The sequence below is a fragment of the Bos indicus x Bos taurus genome, chromosome 17 (genome assembly GCF_003369695.1).
Source record: "Bos indicus x Bos taurus breed Angus x Brahman F1 hybrid chromosome 17, Bos_hybrid_MaternalHap_v2.0, whole genome shotgun sequence".
NCBI lineage: Eukaryota > Metazoa > Chordata > Mammalia > Artiodactyla > Bovidae > Bos > Bos indicus x Bos taurus.
The window spans coordinates 5505917-5527611 of record NC_040092.1 but is presented as its reverse complement, the minus strand read 5'-3'; the positions used below and the strand labels follow the sequence as shown (position 1 = coordinate 5527611).

Here is a 21695-nt window from a genome sequence, read left to right as displayed (position 1 = left end):
GTGTGAGGACTTCCTGTTCCCTCCTGGGTGGTGTTAGGGTGGACCCGTGAGCTAGAGCAGAGGGTGGGGAAGGGATTTGCTCCCTCTGTGATGGGTCATCCCGCCTGAGGAAAGCAGTCCCGGGCCCCGGGGCCAGGCCTCCCCGGACTGGAACTAGAGAGGCAGGCTAGGGGCACACGAGGCTGCAAGGCAAGGTTGTCTGTTTCCTATACAATCTGGGTTCGGCTTTTGTATTTATTTTTAAATGAAAGCTTTTAGCTTCAAGAACATTGATATTTGGGGCTGAGAATAAGGTAACCAACTGTCGTAGTTTGCTTGGGACTGTCTTGGTTTTACAACCCAAAGTCCAGCCTCCTAGGAAACCCCTCTACCTGGACAAACCAGGATGGCTGGTCCCCCTAGCTGATGAGTGGACCAGCCCTAGGGCGAATCCAGTGCTGGAGAGGTCTGCACGCATTGCTTACACATTCACGTCTCCCGGCCACGCCCCGTTTTGGTATTATCACCCCAGCCTTCACTGGCAGGACAGTGAGGCTCAGAGGGGCCAAGACGTACTTGTTGGCCCATTGCTCAGTAAGTGGACGTGTCAGGCTTGGGATGCAGGCGGTGGACGCCAAAGCGCCCACATGCAGAGAGACAGCGGCAGTGACCATTAGTAAACCCGATGGCAGTGGTCACGGTTGATGACCTCCACGTTCTCTGGTGGACGGACTGACAAGGACAGGAACGGAGCTCTTGGCAAGCAACAGTAGTCCCACTGTTCCTCGCCTGGCCAGATGACTCGTCCATACTCACTCTCGGCCCGAGCAAACACAGGGCCTGCATGTCAGCCTGGTGGCCCAGAGCCAAGGCTGGGCCAGGCGGTCCCCAGTCTCCGACAGAGCACCCCCCCAAACCCCAGGATCCAGGGCGGCGAGGAGGAGGGAGAGGGCCAAGGAGGGGGCCGAATTCCAGGGTGAGTCTGAGAAGCCCCTGCCTGAGGCCTGGCGCTCGCATGTGTGGGGAGCTCGCCAGCCGGAATGCAGGCTCTGACCTCAATCGCACAAGTGGAAAATCTGAGCCTGTTGGGTTGGAAGGGGCCAGGAGGAATCCTGAAATCCCCCCACCGACGGCTTTCTGGCACACGCCTAGGGAAAGGGGTGATCTCATGGGCCACCAGATGCCGAAGCGAAAATTCCTGCCCACAGTGAGAGAAGGCACGGCCGGGTGTGCACACGGGGAAGTGCTCACAAGGTCCCGGGCCTCAGGGATAGCTTCAGGTAAGAGTCTACTGAGGACAGTTCTCGGAGGAAAATAAACTACCCCAAGTTCCACCACGCTGACAAAACCACCCTGGTGGCCTCCCCCTCCAGGGGCCACGGGCCTTCAGATTACCCGCAGCTGGAGACTGCAGTTCTGACTCCTCACCTTGACGGGGCAGACATTGGGTTTCCACATATGTCAGAATCATCACTAAACCTTTCCCCCAAGGAGTTTGAGGGGACTTCCACCCAGGAGGCGCGGGCACAGGCCCTCAAACATCACAGCACCATCTCAAAGTTCAAGTAGGAGGGGTGGCCAGGGGGACTGGGCGGGTGTGGGTGGAGTGATGCTAGGAAGCCTGCCCAAAGAGGTGGCCTCAGTTTGGACATAAAATGCCCCATGGGAGTTTCCTGACATCCTCGACTGAGGGGGAAACCCAGCACTGTTTAGGAAGAACTGCTTTCTTGGCTCTGAGCGCTGGGAAGAATTGGTCGTGGAAGTTTGCTTCTAAGTGGTGTTTGAGAACATGAGCATCCTCAGTATAATTATCATTGTGGCCGCTCCTTGTCAGCCCTTAGTATTTGGCACAGGCGTGGAACCTTGCAGCTCTCAAACACAGGGAGACACACGGGTGATGGGCAGAGGTTGTGCATGACTCTGCAGTGGCCTCTGGGTGAGATCCCTGGTGCCACTGCTTTCTGTAATAATACCTAGCAAAATTACACTTATCTGGGCCTCAATGTCCTCATCTGTGAAAGGGGGCGATAACAGCACCTATTTCATAGGGTGGTTGCTGTTTAGTCGCTGTTTATGTCCGTCTCTTTTGAGACCCCATGCACTGTAGCCTTCCAGGCTTCTCTGTCCATAGGATTTCCCAGGCAAGCATACTGGAGTGGGTTGCCATTTCCTTCTCCAGGGGATCTTCCTGACCCAGGGATCGAACCCTCATCTCCTGCATTGCAGGGGGATTCTTTACCACTGAGCCAGTGGTAGTGAAGATTAAAGGAGGCCATTTACATGCTGTGCTTAGAACGATGCCTGACAGACACTATTAAATGTTTTGGTTGGGGGGGGAGGCGGTGAGGGTGGGGCAAGAATCTAGAGATTGGCAAACTATGGCCCTAGGACCAGATCCCAGCCCACCACCTGTTTGTGCAAATAAAGTTTTATTGGAACCCAGCCACACCCATTCATCTGCACAACATCTGAGGCTGCTTTCGAGCTACAAAGACAGAATTGAGTAGCTGCGACAGAGACTGCATGGCTCACAAAGCCCTGAATATTTATGAAATACGACGTGACCCTTCATAGAAAAGATCTGCCACCCTCTGATCTACACGAATGAACGGCTGTTCTGGGCCTGATCCTCAGCCTTCCTCCAGCCTTCCTTGGTAGAATCCCCATCCTACAGTGTACCTCTCCGAGAAGGATCTTTCTGGAGCGATAGCTACAGAACAGTGTGGATGGGATGCACCGACAGCACCTCTCGGCAGGCTGAGTGGTTTCAGGGCTTCCCAGGCCATGCGAAAATGGAGGAGGCTCTGAAAGAGCACGCCAGTCATCAGTATTCCGGGCTGCAGGGAGCTGGCGTGCAACGGGATGCCCAGAGGCGAGGCTTTTGTTTAGCACCTACATTAATAAACACCGTAAGCCACTCCTCCGTTCCACTTCATGAAGCCCCCTCAGTCTGGAGTGCAAGGCAATTCTGCTATCGACTGATGAGCAGGTGGTGTCAGAATATATAAGCGATCCACGAGGCGGAGATGTGTCACGGTGCTTTACTGCTTCTCAGAAACCCAAGGAGTAAACAGATTCGACCCAAGGTGGAGTGTCACTGACTTAGGGAAAACTCTGGGCTGCTTTTCCAGGCCTAGCCTCACCGTGCCCAGTCAGGAGCCACGGGGGCCAAGCTCAGGTCAACATGTTAGCAATGGCATCTATGGAGGGAGCCAGATTTTAATTATGGAAAATGTACAGGGCATCTGTGAACTTTCCCACGAGAATAGCATTTTGGTTTCACAGTCACAGATGGTATTTCCTGGGCAATAGACACACAGCAACGTAAAAATATGCCAGTCGGGAAGAGTTTAGCTACCTGGGATTATCTTGTATTTTATACATCAACAGATTTTGTTAGCACAGCTCTACCCTTCAACTTCTGGTCTGTGCGTGTCCGACTCTGGGTTGGCAATCAGATGGCAAACAGCAGCGACTGTCTTCCTAAGGCTAAAGCCTTTCTAGAGACAGCGCCCAACCCCTTCACACATCCAACAGCCACGAGGTGGACAAGCATCGCTGGCTCCACTTTACAAACAGGAGATTGAAGCTCTCACTGCTCACAGGCCTCGGCTGCACAGGTCTCTGGGGCTCCAGAGAGCCACGCAGGTGTTCAAGCAAGCATGTGGCACCATCAGGAGCCATTCTAGAAAGTCACCTCTGGCAGAGCCGCATTAAGGCTTTACAAGCTGTAGTCCAGCGCTTGGCACCTATGGCCTCAACAGCCAAATCTGGCCCACTGGCTGTTTGTGTAAATAAAGTTTTATCGGAACAGACATGCTTACTTTACCTACTGTCTATGGCCGTTTTTGCCTTGCAAGGGCAGAGTTGAATAGCTGGGAGAGACCACGTGGTCCATAAAGCCAAAAACATTTACTGTGTTTGCAGACCCCCTGCCCCAGATGAGAGGCTGGCTCACGGGAGCACAGCTTGCAACAGGATACCTCAAGAGGAGCAGGATTTCACAAGCACTCGGGGACACTTTTAAGACTCAGCGATCGACTAAGATTTCTGGCTTGGGCAGCACAGCCAGTCATGCAGTTAAGTGGTGGGAGGAGGAGGAGACTTTAAGAGTTGGTTTTAGACTCCTGAAGAGTCCACCAAAGCTCCTGTTAGCATCTGGAAAGCGAGGAGGAAACGTGGACCTGGAGCTCCCTCGTCTGTTCTCTCCACGTACTTTGTACACTGAACTACCAGAAGTGCTACCTCCTGCTGTGGCTGGCGGTCAGGATTTGATTCTCTGAGAGGAGAAATTTGATCTTATGGATTTTTTTTGGTCATGCTCCCCTCGTCTAACCCCAGGATTCAGAAGCAGCCCTGCACAGCACAGACTCAGGAGTCTGTTGTGGGCAGGGGCAGCTTCAGGGTCAGACGTTCCACCAGGAGAGGCGGTTCTGGGGTACCACTGTGACTCCTGCCCGGGAAGAGTTCCCCAGCTCACATGGGAAGCGAAACGTATGGACACATGAAAAGATGACAAGCAATGAGCATTATTAACTGAGGTGGCAGAGCCTGTAAGAGCCAAGGGGAATGGACCGCTGGCGGTCACACTAGACAGACGAAGGCTGTGTGGACAGTGGGCACTGGGCTTTGAAGAACTGGCAGGAGTCTGATGACTTAAGAGAGAAGGTGGTCTTCTCAGCTGTCTTCCAGAAGCAGACTGGAAATTCTCTAAGCTTTTCCCCTGTCGTTTTAAAACAGGGCACATTGAACACAAGCCATAGAAAAGCAACTGGTGGGCAACTGATATTTTTAAAGGTTCCCCTGTGATTCTTAGTGGAGCCAAGATTGAGAACTTTTGGTTTGCATGTGCTGAACTGCTTTGAACCAGTAGCCCAAGTGTAATAGAACACTCGAAGTTGTCTACTTTCCCTAATCCAACCTGGTTTAAGAACTGGTTTTGAAGAGATCGTGGTTAACATTTCCAAGTCAGAAAACGGCAAGTGACCCTGGCAGGGATCCTAGGAAGCATGCCCGGTAGGTGCTCCAGGGTCATCAGGACAACCTTGAACCCGTCTTCGAGCACCTTCCCTCCCTCCCTCCAATCGCTTGAAGGCCCCAACTCTTAAAACTCACGATGAGGGCAACTTGAAAAAATCAATTTTGGACCCACTCAACTCCTAACATCCAGTGGCTCTCAGTGGTATTAGGTCTGATTCCAAGAACAGAACATTCTCCTTCCACATGGTCAGAATAGGGAATTCTATGCCGACCCCTTGTCAACTTGACTGCTGAGGAGAAATGGATAAACAGCTGTTAATAGGTTGTCTTTTACTTCCTCAGAGACAAAACCTGAAGGGTAGATTGGGCTGGACTGTGAAACTTTATTGCTTAATGAGTTGAAAAGGAGAGAGGAAAGTGAGCTTTTTTAAAAGCCCGCTGTCAGGTCCAAGGGCTTCCCAGGTGGTTCGGTGGTAAAGAAGCTGCCTGTTAACACACGAGACACAGCAGATGCACGTTCGATCCCTGGGTCAGATCCCCTTGGAGGAGGAAATGGCAACACATTCCAGTATTTTTTAGCTGTAAAACCCCTTAGACAGAGGAGCCTGGTGGGCTACACTCCATGGGGCTGCAGAGTTGGACATGACTGAGCACAAGAGCCCAGGTCCTCAAGTGATTTTTAGCTGTGATTTACCAAAAGCCAGGATGCAGTCTGGTAAACGGATGGGACAGGAGGGGGAGAAATCACACGCAGGGGACACACCGTGTGCTGGAGGATACAGTGCCTTGGCTAACTCCGCACACACCACAGCTGGGCCCCACGACCACACAGGAGTCTGGGACTCGGTGAGGGGTCAGGAGGGAGCTCCCAGGGACCCCGCTACCTGGGTGCCTTCAGCCTGGACTTTCGCTTTCTCCTATGTGTGACTTGGATGACGTCTAAGGTGTCTCTCCACAAACTCTCTACTGCCAGACGACGACTCATCAGACGGAGCTGTCGTCTACATGTTCACACGCCGGTCTCCCACACTGGACTCTGCACTGCTGCTCACTGTGGCACCTCCAGGAGACCAGAGTGCCAGCTGTGGAAGTCAGCGCACTGCTGAACCCACAGATGACGGACGGTCCACGCGAATGCAGACACCACCTCTGAAGTAAAACACTGAGGAAATCACCTTGGAAAACACACACAAGAACACCTTGGAAATACAACATTACATTAAATCCATCTAGGGAGTTGGCCACCTCTCTGAAGGTTGAACTACTCTAGAATGTTAAGCTGGCACCACGAGAAAAATTATGTGTCTAAAACCAGAAGACTGGAAGCAACAAAGTCCTCAAAGAGGAGATGTGAAACCCGGCCCCAAAGCAAAAAGCCATGGTCTTGAAATGAGCAGAATCTAATGGCAAAATCCTGAGTACTTTAAAAAAATACTATGGGTTTTCAAAAAAAAACAAAACAAAACTATAGGTTTTCCGTAATTTTCCCCTTAAAAAATAATTTTTTAGAAAACCTCTGAGAATAATATATAATCCTTCTTTACTGTCAGCTTTCAGAGAGAAAATTTAAGAAATCAAATGTAACAACTTAAAGTGGCATAGGCACACCTCAAGAACAGAGGTTTGCAATAAAAAAAAAAGTTTCCCCCAAAGTGACAGTGCTGCACATTGCAGAATTCTTGAAAAAACAGCAGAGGTGGTTCACCGCGCTCTGAACCAGACGTGGCATCAGGTGAACAACCACTCAAGCACACAAGTGGCATTTTGTGATCAAATTTATTTTTTGTTTAAATTTCATTTACTTTGTTTTACTGTAATTTACACAAGAGACTTCCAAGTAAACTAGATATTTTACATTCACCACACATTCCCCCAAATCTCCACAGTTGTTAGAAAAACATTAAAATCCATGTGCTGGCCCGTCATTTCCATGTGCGCCCAAGCTCCCAAACGATGCTACAGATGCCAGTGAGTTAAGTTCATTAAAAGGAGAAGGGGAGACTCTACTTCACCAGATTAGCAATAATCTTCCTGGCATCAGACGCTTTGCAGACAATGATTATGCTCTTGACAAAACCCATCTTACAGCAGTGCCCAGAGAGTAGACGTCGGTTCTGATCCTGAGTACACAGAGGACACGTGCGATGTGGGGTCTGCAGCCGAGGGGAACTGGGTGCTGCCACGCGGGAGTGACCCTGCACAGCCATGTCCAGGCCACTGCGATCACTTCAGTGGGGACACAGGGCAGGAAACCAGGGAGCAGGGAGGGCGGGGCTGTCAGCGAATCAGATTACGAATATGGTATGACCACGGGGCCTGGCGTGGGGCAGGAGCGGTGGGAGGTTAAAGAAGATGGCTGGGACCTGAAGGCTTCAGTAAGATTCTATTCGAGCTCCCAGGACTGACAGGAGAAGAACTAGACTTGGACAGAGAAAGATTATAGAAATCTTACCTAGCTATTATTCTTTTCTTTAAAAAAAAGGAAAAAAGAGGAAAAAAGGAGACCCGCAGCTTCTAGGCTACGTTTTCCCGATGCGTGTTCAGGGTGCGTTCCAATGATGTCCCAGGAGAGCACACCCCAGCGGGTGCAGCTGCGCTGGCCGCGGGCCGGGCCTCTGTCTCCTGTGCAGACAGGCCTCGCGCTGCCTCTGAATCTCTTCCTGTCTCAGACGCAGCATCTCCCCCTCCAAGTATGTATTTCAACTCGAAAAGAGCAAAACGTCATCACTATCTGTGTTCTACCATGTTAAGTTGTGAGGAATCTAGATCATTTGCATAGTTTCCAAGCTGTAATTTCAGAAAACAGTCATTTTAGAAACAGAACTCCATGGAAGTGCTGTACTTCCAGTTTTTCTTAACGGCCTACAATCCTATTAATTTCTTCATCAATTTCTGTCTTTGCCTAACAGAAGCCTGAAAAATTATACAGTGTTGTTTTTTTTTTTTAATAAATCACAGACCGTCATTTCCATTTTTCCTAGACTTGATGTAGAAAAATACTTGAAATTTAACATACAAAAATTCAATAAAAAATGGAATTTTTTTTAAAAGGAGCTTTATACCTCAGGGGCAAACAAGTAAAAACTGGCCTGTAACTCTTTACTAATAGATATTGTCCAATTTGGCTGTATGGTAATGAAAATCCAGAAACAAATGATTTTAAATACATTCAGAGTTTCATTCCAGATTCCTTGGAATACCAAAAGATTTTTAATAAACTTTCCTGTGGGATTCTGTTGATTATGGGACTAAAATTAAAATTTATAAGAGACTGATTTAAAAGAACAAAAAAGTAATAAAAGGCTATATATATATGTGTGTGTGTGTGTGTGTGTGTGTGTATGTGTATATATATATATATATATATATATATATATATATCTTGGTCCACAACTTGCCATTTACGAAACATACCAGCTAGTATTACATTGCAGTCAATTCATCCATTAATGGTATTACTCTGATAATTATTAAAATCTGTTCCAGGTATATATACTGAAAATATTTTCTTTTGCATTCTTGCTGAAGATAGGTACAGTACTTTGGAGAAATTGTACTAATCCCTTCAGTATGTTTATATGTACATATATACACAAGTGTGTGTACTGGGATCTGTAGCTCTACATGCGTTTTATATACAGCTACAGATTGACACACACAAACATATATACACATGTAGCTGGGACCCGTGCCTCTGGGCACAGACCCACAAGCACACGTCTGGGAAACGTCAACACTGCAAGACATGGTCAGATTCTTCTTCACTCATCACTGGCTGCACTGGTTCCCCTTACTTGACCTTGATTACGTAACTGTAAGAAAAGCAAAAGATAGTCCAATGTGTTAAAATACAAAAAGACAAAAAGACACACAAAAAAACGTTAGACCACAGCTTGTCATAATCATTCTCTAGGGAAAAAATCCTCAATGTAGCAAAATTTCTGGCAGACAGTATACCCCAACTACTGCATTTTTTTAACCTCTTGATTCAGGTCTTGCTAAGAGCATAATATTTTGTTTCATCAGAGGAAAAATAAATTAGAAGCAGAAATAAATGACAGAAACTCAGGAAAACTTAATGAAAGTAACAATAAATTTTTTAAAAATTTTACGTGAACACTGAATTTTAAGAAAAGGGCTTTTGGAGGAGCCCTGGTGGAGTCCATCCTTTCTTACTTGGTGCTGCTTTCCTTCAGGACTGAACACCGCTTGTGCAGCAGCTGAAGAGCAGGCAGTACATGTCGGGGGCAGCAAAGACACAGCAGGGGAGAGCACTGCTCTGTCTCGTCATCTCCTCAGAAAACGCCACAGTTCAGCGCTAACAAGTGGCAACGGCATACTGCCTATTCTGTTTACCCATCCTGGTCTCAACACGTGGGCTAGGTTCTGATGTTCTCTTTTCTCCCCTATAAGAAAATCTCTTATCTGGCGTGTAAATGTGTGTGAAGGAAGTAACACCATACAAATATTTCACACTGGAAATGAAAACCAGTGTATTTATACATATTAAAGCTAAATGTAAAGATACTTGAAGAGTCAACATGAAGGAGAACTTTTTGGTATTCAGAAAAAATTTCAAATTAAATGAATTACTGACGCTCATGGCATGGGATGAAGGATCTTTGATTTTAAATGGTTTTATATGTTTCCTTACTAAGCACAAAAGGTCCTAGTGAGAAACAGGTCAGGTAACTGGCTATCGATGGGAAATTGGCTGCATGGTGAGTGAGTGTGCTTGGCAGCTGGATTCTAGCCTGCAACACTAAGAACTAACTTGGGATTACTACATTCAACCTGCTCCACAGATGAAATTCTTATACGATAGTAACTCGTGTTCACTGTCAATGTCTGACATATATTAAATTCTCTTAAATTCTAAAAATTAAACCACATTTAACACACTGTCTCTATTCAGCAAGTTAACTACCCATTACCAAAAAGGTTCTGGTTTTTAAACATTCTTTTCACCCAGGTCTTCACTTACACAGTTTGGTATTGTCTCTGACCCTACAGGGGACTCATCTAGACATCAGCAGCCGACGTGCCTCGGACGGAACCCTTCTTACGCATCTAAACGTAAAATAAGATCGTGAGCTGCTGAAATCACAGGCTCTACATCGGGTTAGTAGCAAAGGGAGAAAAAGACCTTGAAGAGATTGTGAAGTGACCGCTGCCTGTTTACAAGCAGATATCCACGTCAAAAATGAAGTTCTGAGGCCATTCTAGTTACCTTGATCCAAAGAAAATCTTGCAAAAGGCTTTTTTTTCTTACACAGCACAAAAAAACATGTTAATATCTATTCTCGGAAACAGGAAACAAAAGCCTGCAGACTGATGACGTGAAATTATCAAAGATCACCAGGGTGAGCGAACTGCTCACCAACACAGTGTGAGAAAATGCCCTGATGGTCTGGTTCACTTTTTCACAGTCCTTGGACCAAAGGAAGCCGTGTGGTGTGGCCACCTCTGGCTTCTGAGACCAGTGTCCCTCAGAAGAGTTCTTCACGGTAAGTGTATTAAAGAGCGGGAGGCGAAGGAAGAACAAGAGCGCACAGGGACAGTGCACAGAGAAACAGGGGCACAAGGGTGCATCACCAAGGAGCAAAGGGAGCTCAGCCCTTCCCACCACCCTCCCCTCAAGGGCCAGGGAAGAACAAGCCTAAAGCTGCCCTAAGTACTCCTTCAGTTGCTGGGCCTAATCTCAGTGTTTCTCTGTGGGATTACAAGCTCGGGCATTCCTCTCATGCCTGACCTCTCAGAGATGCTTTGCCTTCTCTCCAGGGCCAAAACCCATTTGAAAGAAATCCAATTCTTAAAATATTTGAGAATTAAGAAAAGAACTACAACACATCAAATTCTACCATCAGGTGTCAGGGAAACAAGACCTCAAGGAAAGGGGAAATGCCTCGGTGGTGAAGAGGACGTGGAAATGGTAGGCACTCTGGCCTGCAGGCATGCTGCTGCCCAGACTGAGAAGACGCCAGCAAACCAACCGTCAGGGCTCAGAGCAGCAGCAACGTGATGCGGAATAAAGCTGTCCCTGGTGACCTGGAGCGAAATAACCTATGTGGGATTTAACATTAAGATGACCAGCACTTAACCCTGAAATCTGACTTGAAGTATTTTTGAAATACTTCAACGAAGACACTGCCATGGACTCTCAACCCTGAACCAAGGACAGATTCCTACCCACTTTATGAGGGAATCTGTCAGTTTAGGCCACATGGGTACAATCACGATGTTTTCTGATAAGCTGGGTTTGTGTGTGACTACCTGACACCTTCTTTTCAAGTGCAATTCCCAACTCACGATTGACAGGTGTGCCTGGAGACGCAGCTGGGCCTGCAGGTCCGCCACAGGTGGGGGACAGTCACCACCTCCTGGTGGCGCTGCGCTCGGATGTCTGAGACTAAAACGCTGACAGGGAAGTGAGCGCCGCCCCCCACCCCGGGAAAGAGGTGGCCTCAGCCGTCTGCCTGAGGGCTCCGCCCGCTACCCTTTGGCCATCACCACCCTTCCTCATGATAGGAGTGGGGCCTCAGCACAGAAATCAGAAGAAAGCCTCCTTCCTGAGAGTTCAAACCAGCACAAGGAAGTCCGTTTTTGGTTTTTTAACTGGTGCTGGCAAATCCCTTTTTGGAGATGCCAAAGCTGTACCATAAACTTACTAAGGATGAGGGTGTAACCCTGGTCTTTCTTTTCAGTGTTCAGCTGACACCCGCGGCTTGGAGGGGCTAGAGGCAGAGCTGGTGGCTCTCTGGAGCCTGGAGCACCCGGCAGGAGCGGAACCAGGCAAGGCGGGGAAAGGGGCCGAGACCGTGTGGTGGTGAAGGGCGCTGCTTAGAGAAGGGCGTCTGACTCGAGAGAAACAGTGCGACAGATGTGGGACAGAGGCGTCACAGGAAGATAGCAAGCACCCTTAGCTTACTCTCGCCTGTTTAAACATCCCGCCTGGGGCCAGCCTAGAAGTACGGGCAAGGGGCGGTCTTCTGTACTAGCCATCCTATCACCCCGCTCCCAAGGCCCAGAACTCAGAGCCATGCCGTTTAGTGTGAGGAACTGAGGTCGGCGAGGCCTCTACTGGCTGGCCTGCAAACCAAACCCTGATTTATAATGTTGTTACTATAGGGGAAACATGTTCCAAATTTCAAAAACTGAACTTAAAAACTTTTGGAACAAAATCCATTCATAAGCTGGAGGCTGCTTAAAGTTTACTTTACATATAAGATAAGGTTAAAACATTTTATTGCCTTATAAAGAAAATATGTGCTAGTCCTCTCAGAAGGTTTGTATAAAGCTAATTAGAAGCAGATCTGCTGTAATCACCAAAAGTAAGCAATTTTAAACACAGATTCTTTACAATGCTATGTGCCAGACAAATAGATTTCCTTCTGTGCCAAAGAACCTGATTTGCTGCCAGTCTCCTGTGATTAAATGGAGTTCCTGCCTCACACACAGGCGTTCGTCAAATACTCCCCTCCTGCCTGTGGAGCTTCTCAAACTGGGACTGCTGGCAGGACTCTGGATGACTGCATGGAAACCGAGAGCCTTCGCTGGACATCCCTTGCGGGGCCTTACTTTCAACTGAGAAGCGCAGCCCGGAGCAAAAGCAAAACCAGACACAGGCAAGAGTAGGTGGGGAAGAACCATCCGCTCTGGGAGGAAGGGGGTGCTCGCGAGCTGCAGGGCTGGCTCACAGGTATGGGGAGGAGCTGGGATGGGCTGCACTTTCTGAGACGTGGCCCGCAGGCCTCCAGCCCAGGGATCACCTGGATTTCTGCCCCAAGCTTGTAAGAAATAAGGAGTCATTACTGGCTGTGGGAGGGAGGAGGCACTTCTGGAATCAATGACAATACCACTAGCTTTCTTATCTTGGCTACAGAAGAGGGAACTAGGACTTACTGTACTAGCGGTAATAACCTATTGTGATAATAAAATGACAGAGGCAACTTGGCCTAAGTTAAGCGAATGCCTAAAAGGACTGTGAACCAGGCACCATCACAGAGAACCAGCACGTGCAAGGGAATACAAAACCAGTGGACATTTTACGGGTAACAAATTCTAGATCAACAGAGTTCTAGTCTACTTGCATAAAGATGCTCAATAAAAGAGAAATCAGAATAGAAAGATATTAGTGTCTAAGAACCAGAGTTTAACAAGGATATAGACAGGAAGAAATGGCTTTCAATAACACTTGCCCTCATTTTAAATCTAAACTTATTAAGCACGGACACAGTTTTAGAAAAGGGAAATCAGAGAATTTCCACAGAATGAAGTCTTACTGTTTCTAGTTCTTTCTGAGTTTCATCTTCCATTCTCCTAATGTCTTCCATTGTCAGATCAATCCACTTGTCAATCCAACAAAAAAGCTGGCGATGAAAGTTTGTAAATATCCTTTTTTCTTGCTTTTAAAACAAAAGAAAGTATTGTAAGATGGCAAAACTCTAACATTAAAAACATTTTTTGCTTTATATGCCCCAGTTAACCCATGAAATGACATATTCTTGGCTTGAAAAGACCACTGTTTCAATTAGTGAAAATCTTAATTCCATCCTATTAACATTTTGTAAAGCAAAATAAAAAGAAACATCTCCCTGAGAAATGTGAAAGGATTCTCCTTGCAAAGGCAGAATGATTTGTCAGAAACTGTAAAAAACATGGTTGACGCATTCAGATCCAACACGAGCTCCAGCCAGACCCAGCTTATTTTTACATTTTTCTAATGTCAATGACCTAAGGTCAATCTGACTTCTGCTACAGAACCATACATTGTCATTTTCCCCTGCAATTCAAAGAAATACTGTGAGGCGGAATATAGCAGGTACTGGAAGAATTGGATTTTTCAGAATAAGATGTTTTATTAAATTAAGAATTACTACATACTCTCCATTAATTTTCCTGCTCTAGTATTACTATTAATAGGTATATATATGTATGTGTATGTGTGTGTGTGTGTGCATACATAAAATTAGTGACTATAACGTATGTAATTCGTGGCTTTAACTGCTGGATTATTTAAGTTTTACTACACTTTCCAGAGAAGAGAGAAAAGTGCAATGAACAGTGAGTACTTTAATATTTCTGGACAATCTTCAACTTAAATTTTTTTTTCCATGAACAGAAGGGACCTCATCAATTATATGTGTAACTTCTTTATCAGAACTGGCTTGTTAACCTATTATTCTGATCCAAGAGGAAGAAAGAGAGCCAGTGTTCATAGTGCCTGCTATGGCCAACTGCAAGCAGGCTTAGGAATAATTTAAGACCCTTTAAAAAAAAAAAAAAAAGTTAGATCAGTTACAGTTTGAAAGTAGAAGTGACGGTGAAACTCAGATACAACTAGTTGTGGGAAGTTCCAAGATAACACAGGGGCTTCTAAATAATGACAATGGAGACAATTCACAGACATCTATGAATTATTCACCCTACAGGAAAATTAAATACCAAAGAAACTTTCATATTCCCTACAAGATTACAATCACGAGCATCTATGCAACTGCAATTCTCCCCTTTTTCTAGATCAAAACACTTGTGTTACTATCTCTTGAATGAAGACATAAAAAAGAGGTAATGAGAACCAGGATCCTCAGATCATGTCACTGCAGGTTCGGCGTAACCATTCCCAGCGAGGACCTCCGAGGAGGACGTCCCACCAGAAAGTGCGAAGTTCACAGACAGCACCGTCCGGAGAGACCTGTGGGCCCACCAGGAACAGAGGAGCCTCAACAGCAAGGCCTGGCCTCTCCCCTCCAGCCAGGGCCGGGACCCAGGTTCCCTTGGGGACATGCCAAGGGCTCCGCACAGAAGAGCCGGGTAAGCCATCAGGAAAGCACTTGGCACAAAAAGAATGCTTTGCTCTTCCCCAGAGAAAGCCCCTTAGAGCCTCCGCTGGTGTCTGATTTTGCTGTTTGTAGGGAGAAAAAGGAGGGCAGAGAGGCATTATACTGGGACAAGAATTTCACCCAAATGAGAAGGAAAAGGTGGCAAGAGAGACAACACCCCCCTCACGGCTACCTGCAGTCTTAACCCACACTTAGTCACAGCGTTTGGGACAGGCTTTACCTTCTGGATGAAGTTTTCTACTTTGCTCTGCAGGCCCCACCACTTGAATTTGATGGTCACCAGCTTATAGGCACACATCTGAGGACAGTCAGGGTTGTTTGCCAGCTCCTTCTGGATGAGGAAAAGCAAAAATGGGAAATCACGACTTGAACGTTTAAGTCTTGATTAAAGCTGACTGCTGTGTAACAACATCACAGACGTCTACGAAGAAAATCACACCGTATGGTTTAATGCGGGTACCTGAGAATCTGAAATCATTTTAGCAAAAGCAGCAGCATTCCCGTGCTGCCGACCCTCCTTCCACAGAGCAGGCTACTTCCTGGTTCTACAATTTAACAGGCACAGCGCTCTGCCTCAAATCACACTATTCGGAATTCACATTAAGTACCAAATTCTATTCACATCGTGTCAATAGCACACCTTTACTACGTGGAGGTCTTCCTAACGCCATTATCCCACTCCCACCGTGGATGTGCTGGGGCCTCAGTAAGAACACCATGAGGAAGTTTGTCTTCTAGCGCTGGCAAGCGCAGGGGCACTGCTGTTAATTGAGGTATTTTCCAACCAAATGAGGGGACATGAAAAGGTATGTAGTAGCAAAAATCATCTATCATCACCAAGTATTTGGAAGCAAATTCCACACGTCAGGACTTTAATTTCCACGAGTAATTATATCTCATAGTTTAAACGTAGTTGAGAGTTAGGGTCAAAAGGGAAAATAATGGGGGGAAAAAAAAGCAAGGGAGAAAGGGTGGGGAACCATCTGGATTGGAAAAACAAAATGTTTATAATTTACTTTCATAAGAAAACAAAAAAGCAATTAGAATTTGGATTCTCAAAACACGTTACCCTAGGTCCAAGAGTATGAAAACTTACTCTGGATTTTTAGGTTCAGAAATAAGAAAAGAAAAAAAATTGGAGTGGAGAGAAGGAGTGAGAGGAGGCAGAAAAGGAGGGAAAAAACAAACACGACAAAGTGTTAACAACTGTCAAATCTAGGTGGAGGTGTTTACAGTTCTCTGCTTCTGGTTTCTTGACTGCTTTTGAACTTTTTCATTATAAAAATTGGTGGGGGGTGGGCATTGCAACCCACAGCACTGCTGATGATCTCTGTGGTGCAACTCAGCACAGGCGGCTGTCCTGGCACAACACACGAGCAGGTTTACTTGGGGGAGAGGGGTGAGCTGGGGGAGAGTGTGAACCAGGAGCTCAGCGCACACTTCAGTGTCCTCACCATGGACCCACTGTGCATCATGGGGTTCTCCCACGGCGGTGAGTGCAGGAGACGGAATGCCTGCCTGCTGGAGCAGAGAGCCTGGGAGGGGCCCACAGCAGTGAGCGAAGGCAGCCGCAGACCCGCGCCTGGACCTCCCAGTCCAGCCCGGAAGGTGGGTCAGGCTCAAAGATTCCCAGGTGGCAGAGGTGGGGACCCCCGGCAGTGGGGAGGGCAAGGGCTGTCCTGCCATCTCCCGGCTCAGTCCTGGTGTACTTCCAAGAGCACAGCCATATCTCAGGACTGTCATCAGGACTAAATAAGGCAGGGTATGTATGCTCCGTGCTTAGCTGGTGGGACTCAGCTGAGCATGCATTAGTTCTCTCTCCTTTATTCTTACATAGAGTTCAAAGAGTAACTTGAATATGCAAAACAGCTTTTCAAGAAAGTTTCTCAAAAGAGTAGCAAGTTAGAGGGGCCCTTTCTACAGAAACTAAATTACGGGGTGAAAAGGCACACGCCTTTTACAAGGGTCCTCCCCTTCTCGCTCACTGCTCTCGGGGTCACCCAGCACTCGAGACACCGGCACCGGTGCAGCCACCCCAGGCGCCCCTGCCGCCTGCTGCGCCCCCCTCACACGCTCTCCACTGGCAGCAACTTCGCTGTGTGTGAGCAAGTGTTTCCAGCCAGCCACAGGTACATGCATTTTTTAAATGATGAATTTCTGGGTCTTATTCTAAAGCCTCAAGATTATTCTTCATTTATGTAATCATAGCAACCAGGCCACATTTCACTTCCCCCCACCTCCCCCTTCAAACCCTCAATAATGTTCCAGTTTCAAGTGAATTCTATGATACATGAAAAAAAATTCCACTTTGGTATTATTAATAGGACTCAAAAGTTCTGTAGAGACCTGCATGATTGATCATCTTTTCTCAGAAAACGTCTTCTGTAATAACATTTCACCTTCTGAATAATGACCTGGTACATGGATTAAATCAATGAGGCAGCACCACAAGCATTTAAATACAAACATTACATACAGCAAACTGTCCTTTCGTAGGTGAGTTCTATGTCAGCAGAGAAACTTGACTAGCTTATAGCTCTATTTTTCCAATTTCCTTCCCATAAAACAGAGAACAATGTTAAAATTCAGCATGGATGGGTACATGTGTGTGTGCACGCACGTGTGCACACACACACACACACACACCCTTAATTTGTGAACAAGTTTAATTCACCAAGTATTAACTGGGCATCATTTACAACCCAATCTGTGCTAGGTGTTATCAGAGGACACAGGTGGCTGGTAGACAGGAAAGTAACCATGTATAAAAGCAACGATGAAACCAGTACCCTTGGCGCCGACAGTCTCTGCCAGAAGGGCACCTACTGTGGGTGTTGCGCCCTGGACTCCCATCTCTGACCTGCAGGCCCTGCACTTAACTGAACTGGGCTCTGGGGTCTACAAGTCAGTCCACAGCCTTCCCCAGCGGGCAGCGAGCTTCTCAGGGCCCAGCCTCGTTGAAATGTCAATGACAAGGCTGGTCGTTTACAGATCATTTTTTCAATAAGCGATGAGCCAGTGTGGAGGTGCGCTCTTATCCAATGAGGGTCAGTGACAACGCTCACATGAAATACATCTGGGTGTACGCAGAATAAGGCATTTAACACAGTGAGGCACGCCTAACAGCAGTGCCAGACTAGGAGTAAGGGGCTTGGGCTGCAAAGTAACCTATGTAATGTAGTCGGGGTTCTTCCCTGCCCCCGCCAGCCAGTAGAAGTGAACACTGGGCTCCATTTGACCTATTTATCCCCCACTGACGTGCCACTGAAAGCAGGGGTGTGAGCTGAGTGTGAGGGGTGGGGTTGGCCCAGGGCTACAGGAGCTAGGCTCATGTCCCTCATGTCCAATGGCTCATCTTAAAACTTGCTATAGTTTTGCATTTTATTCTATAATATGCCCAGGCTTAACAAATATCCTCCTGCCCACCAACTCTGGCTGAAACGTCCTCTTGGTGGAGAACCTCTGATACACCACGGATGAGCCCTAAGACACCTTCCAGGAATGGAACATTCCAAGGTCCCTATTAATTATGGACTACTGAGAGCTTCGTTCTCAAACTCCAAGTCGCTAGACAGCCTGTGCTAAGTGAGAACCTTGGGTGTTTCTAGAACACCAGCTCTTCAGAAGCCACCCACCCCTCCCCCCATTTTATAAAAACGGCAGGATAAAGCATGGTTCTAATTAAAGAGTAAGTTAAATTTAATACACACATGCCTACACCAAGCCGGGCCTCCAAGAACAGAGCACACACACCTGATTCCAACAATCACCCGAGTTTGCTTCTCACATCTTCCTAGTGACTTTGGCAGGCTGCTCAAACCAATTAAAACGACTACTGGTAATTGACAAAATCTACTGGTCTACAGAATGTAGTTTAGAAACTGTGAGTGATAGGACAGAAAGGAACCAGCTCTCTGAGCTCTCGTCCACAGACGTAAAAGGTATAGTCAATCTGCTTTTGGTTTTCTATCCAATTATTAAAAAAAAAAGTTCAGGGAAGAATATGGAAATCAATTAAAAAATAAACAAGTGAACAAACAGCCTGCTGCCCTTATTTCTTGGCCTAATTCTCCATAATATCAACACGCAAGGGGGAGGCACAGAGGTGACATACAGAAACATAATCTTAAAGAGCCTTGGAGAAAGATGAGAACACATAAGTTATATATTTTCAGTTACTAATACTGTATTACTATTATTATATTACATTATTAACATCTGTCGTATTTGAGATCTCACCCAATCTAAAGATGACTTATGCAATTCACCTCTTCATCTGTGCTATGGTGTTAAAACTAGTGACAAAATAAAGAAAATAACTTAAGAAAAGTCTCCATTACTTAATGATGACAGAAAATAATGAACTTGACTATAAGTGGTTTAAAAAAAGCATAATCTTGGCATAATCTTTCTGGGGGGGCAATGGTCTGACACTAAGTAATTAAAAAGTCTTAAAGCTGCTTATATCTTATATAGATGCCATATACACTTCAACCTGATAATTCTACTTTCAGAAATGTATCCCAATTCATCAGGTAAGAAAATAACAACCCTGCAGATCAGTTTACAACAGCACAACCTTGGACTTAGTAAATGCCATACCCACTGAAAGAGCTGGTGAAATACCTCCTAGGTCTTCCAAACAATGGGCTATTACATGAAGGAATAAAAAGCACAGTATGAGTATAAATAGGTATCTGTGTATAGCATAAACATCTATAACAAAATAAACTGTGAATTAGGGAATATAACAAATAGCAATAATTAAATGGTGAGGCTACAACTGCCTTTTTTCAAAACTTCATAAACATGTATCATTTTATAATCAAGAAAAAACTAATACACTTAAAAAATAAGACTTATTAATAAAAGTTTTTGCTGTCAGCTGAGTATTTTAGGACAACAATTTACTTTGCCTTAAATTATTAGTATCTGGGATCTATTTTAAATCTTCATTCACCTTTGATTACAACAATAAATGTTTTTCTGCCTATTTTTGATGGTTCATAAATCAAAGCTAAAAGTTGAATTAAGATCTTTAATATATAACTTTAGTCCAGTCCATATTTAATTTTTCCTCATCTTAAACTTCTAAAGCAAAAATGAGGTATAAATGTAGAGTAAAATATTATCAACTCTTCAGAGTTACCAGAAGTATTCTTATGAAAAAATGTGTAACCTTTAAAAAATGTGAAAAATCTAAATGGGACAAAATATTGTGACCCCATATTCTGAGCAGTGTTCCAGAATCTAGATACCCCAAAGGAGTTTTGGCTGGTCTGCCCAGCCTTCAGGAGACTCACGCGATGCTGGCCCAGGGCAGAGTCTGCTCTCTGGCCTTCAACAATACAAATGTTTTCTGATTCTTTCCTCTTCCACCAGTTGGAAAAAAAAAAAATCCCCTAACAAATAAAGCCATAATCTAAACGTGGATCATTCACAGCTAATTCCAATCCAGCCCAACCCTAACACTTCCTAACCTAATATAGGAGAAAATAAAATTAACTTGTATTTAATGAAAATATAAGTTTTATACAGATTATGGCATGAAAACTGAAAAGAGCAACTGAAAATAAAAGGTAAAGGATGGTGGGTTACCCAAATGTAAGAATCAGAAGTTCTATAAAAAACAGTCACGGGCTAACAGAAGAACCCCAATCACTCGTCTCCATGATTGAATTTCAGCTGCAGTACCAGCTAGTTGTGAAATGTTTCCAAAATTGTATTTAAATAGTTTGTGTATTCACTGAATTCCTTACATTTCACGTTTCTAACTATAAACAGAACCTCTAAACTCAAATCATGTTTTTAATTTAACGACACATATTAGGTTACCCTGAGGCATGCGGACAAGGCCTAAGGGAGAGTAGCGTATACTGAAGCCACACAACGGAATCAAACAAAGCGCAGCGTGTTTAACCGGAATGGCGAGCAATCAGCCCATGTGCTCACGAGAACTGGTTTCTTGGATCTGTGACAACATACACAAATGTAAAAGGGGGGTGGCGGAAACCCCAAAGGCATTCTTCAAAATCATTTTCTAAAAATGTGCTCCGCAGTTTCATCCTACATGTCAACTGCACATATACTCTTTCCTATTTAAAATGTGTTGGGATAAAGACAGAACAGATATACGCTGCATTTAACCAGTTAACATTTTGCAAGAACACAGCAGTTTCTATAAGGCTCACACCCCCTTCATATTTTAATTTTTCAATTTTAGACAATTTGAATGCTCAATTTCAGCTGCTGATTTCGTAAGGTTAAGTTTCCAGCCCAGATTTCACTAAAGAAAAGTTAAAAATAAACGTACTGCTGGGGCTGTTGCCAGTGCACCCATCAGTAAACATCAACAGAAGATTACACTACGTGTGTCAAGTATGTGTGCCGAAATCTCAAGCAGAGCCCGCTTCTACCATCCCCAGCCACTCCCTCAATCTGTTCCGACTGTGGCAGCCATGTGGACAGGCCAACACTGGACGTTACATTCTCTGTAAGTACATGGCATGTCTAACACTGATGTTTACTTAAGATGGCTAACCTGAATTCAGTGGATACTTCCTGAGTATCTACGCTGAGCAGACAGACTCCTGTACTCAGCACTGTACATATCAAGCACGCTGGACATGGGGCCTACAGGCTGAGAGTCTGGAGGGTGGGGATGAAGTGGGTGGGGGAAGGGAGGGAGTGTGAACCTGTGAACTGTGTCCCTGACGTGGGACACACCAAGGGCCATGAGCAGGGCGTCGATGATGACACTCAGAAAGTTTCAGAGTCAGGAGGTTCCTATATGGGCAAAGGCTGTCAAGTGGAAGAAGTAAACATGGGATAAAGTTCAAAAGATTAAACTAACCGTAGGTTAAACTCATATAGTAAGTTTCACAATAATAAAGA

At 45.6% G+C, this 21695-nt stretch overlaps 1 protein-coding gene across 2 annotated transcripts in view; it reads right to left on the bottom strand.

The window, feature by feature from the left end:
• Positions 1-6716: 6716 nt before the first annotated feature.
• PITPNB (phosphatidylinositol transfer protein beta) overlaps positions 6717-21695 on the bottom strand; it is a 61330-nt gene continuing 46351 nt past the window's right edge. Inside the window, exons 9-12 of one of the 2 annotated variants that reach the window (XM_027566431.1) lie at positions 15022-15132; positions 13242-13364; positions 9944-10029; positions 6717-8771 (exon numbers count right to left, since the gene is read on the bottom strand). In XM_027566431.1, coding sequence (XP_027422232.1) covers positions 9982-10029; positions 13242-13364; positions 15022-15132 — 282 coding nt within the window. In that variant the 3' untranslated portion in view covers positions 6717-8771; positions 9944-9981. The remainder of the gene's footprint in view (positions 8772-9943; positions 10030-13241; positions 13365-15021; positions 15133-21695) is intronic. The other variant, XM_027566430.1, reaches the window with a different exon arrangement.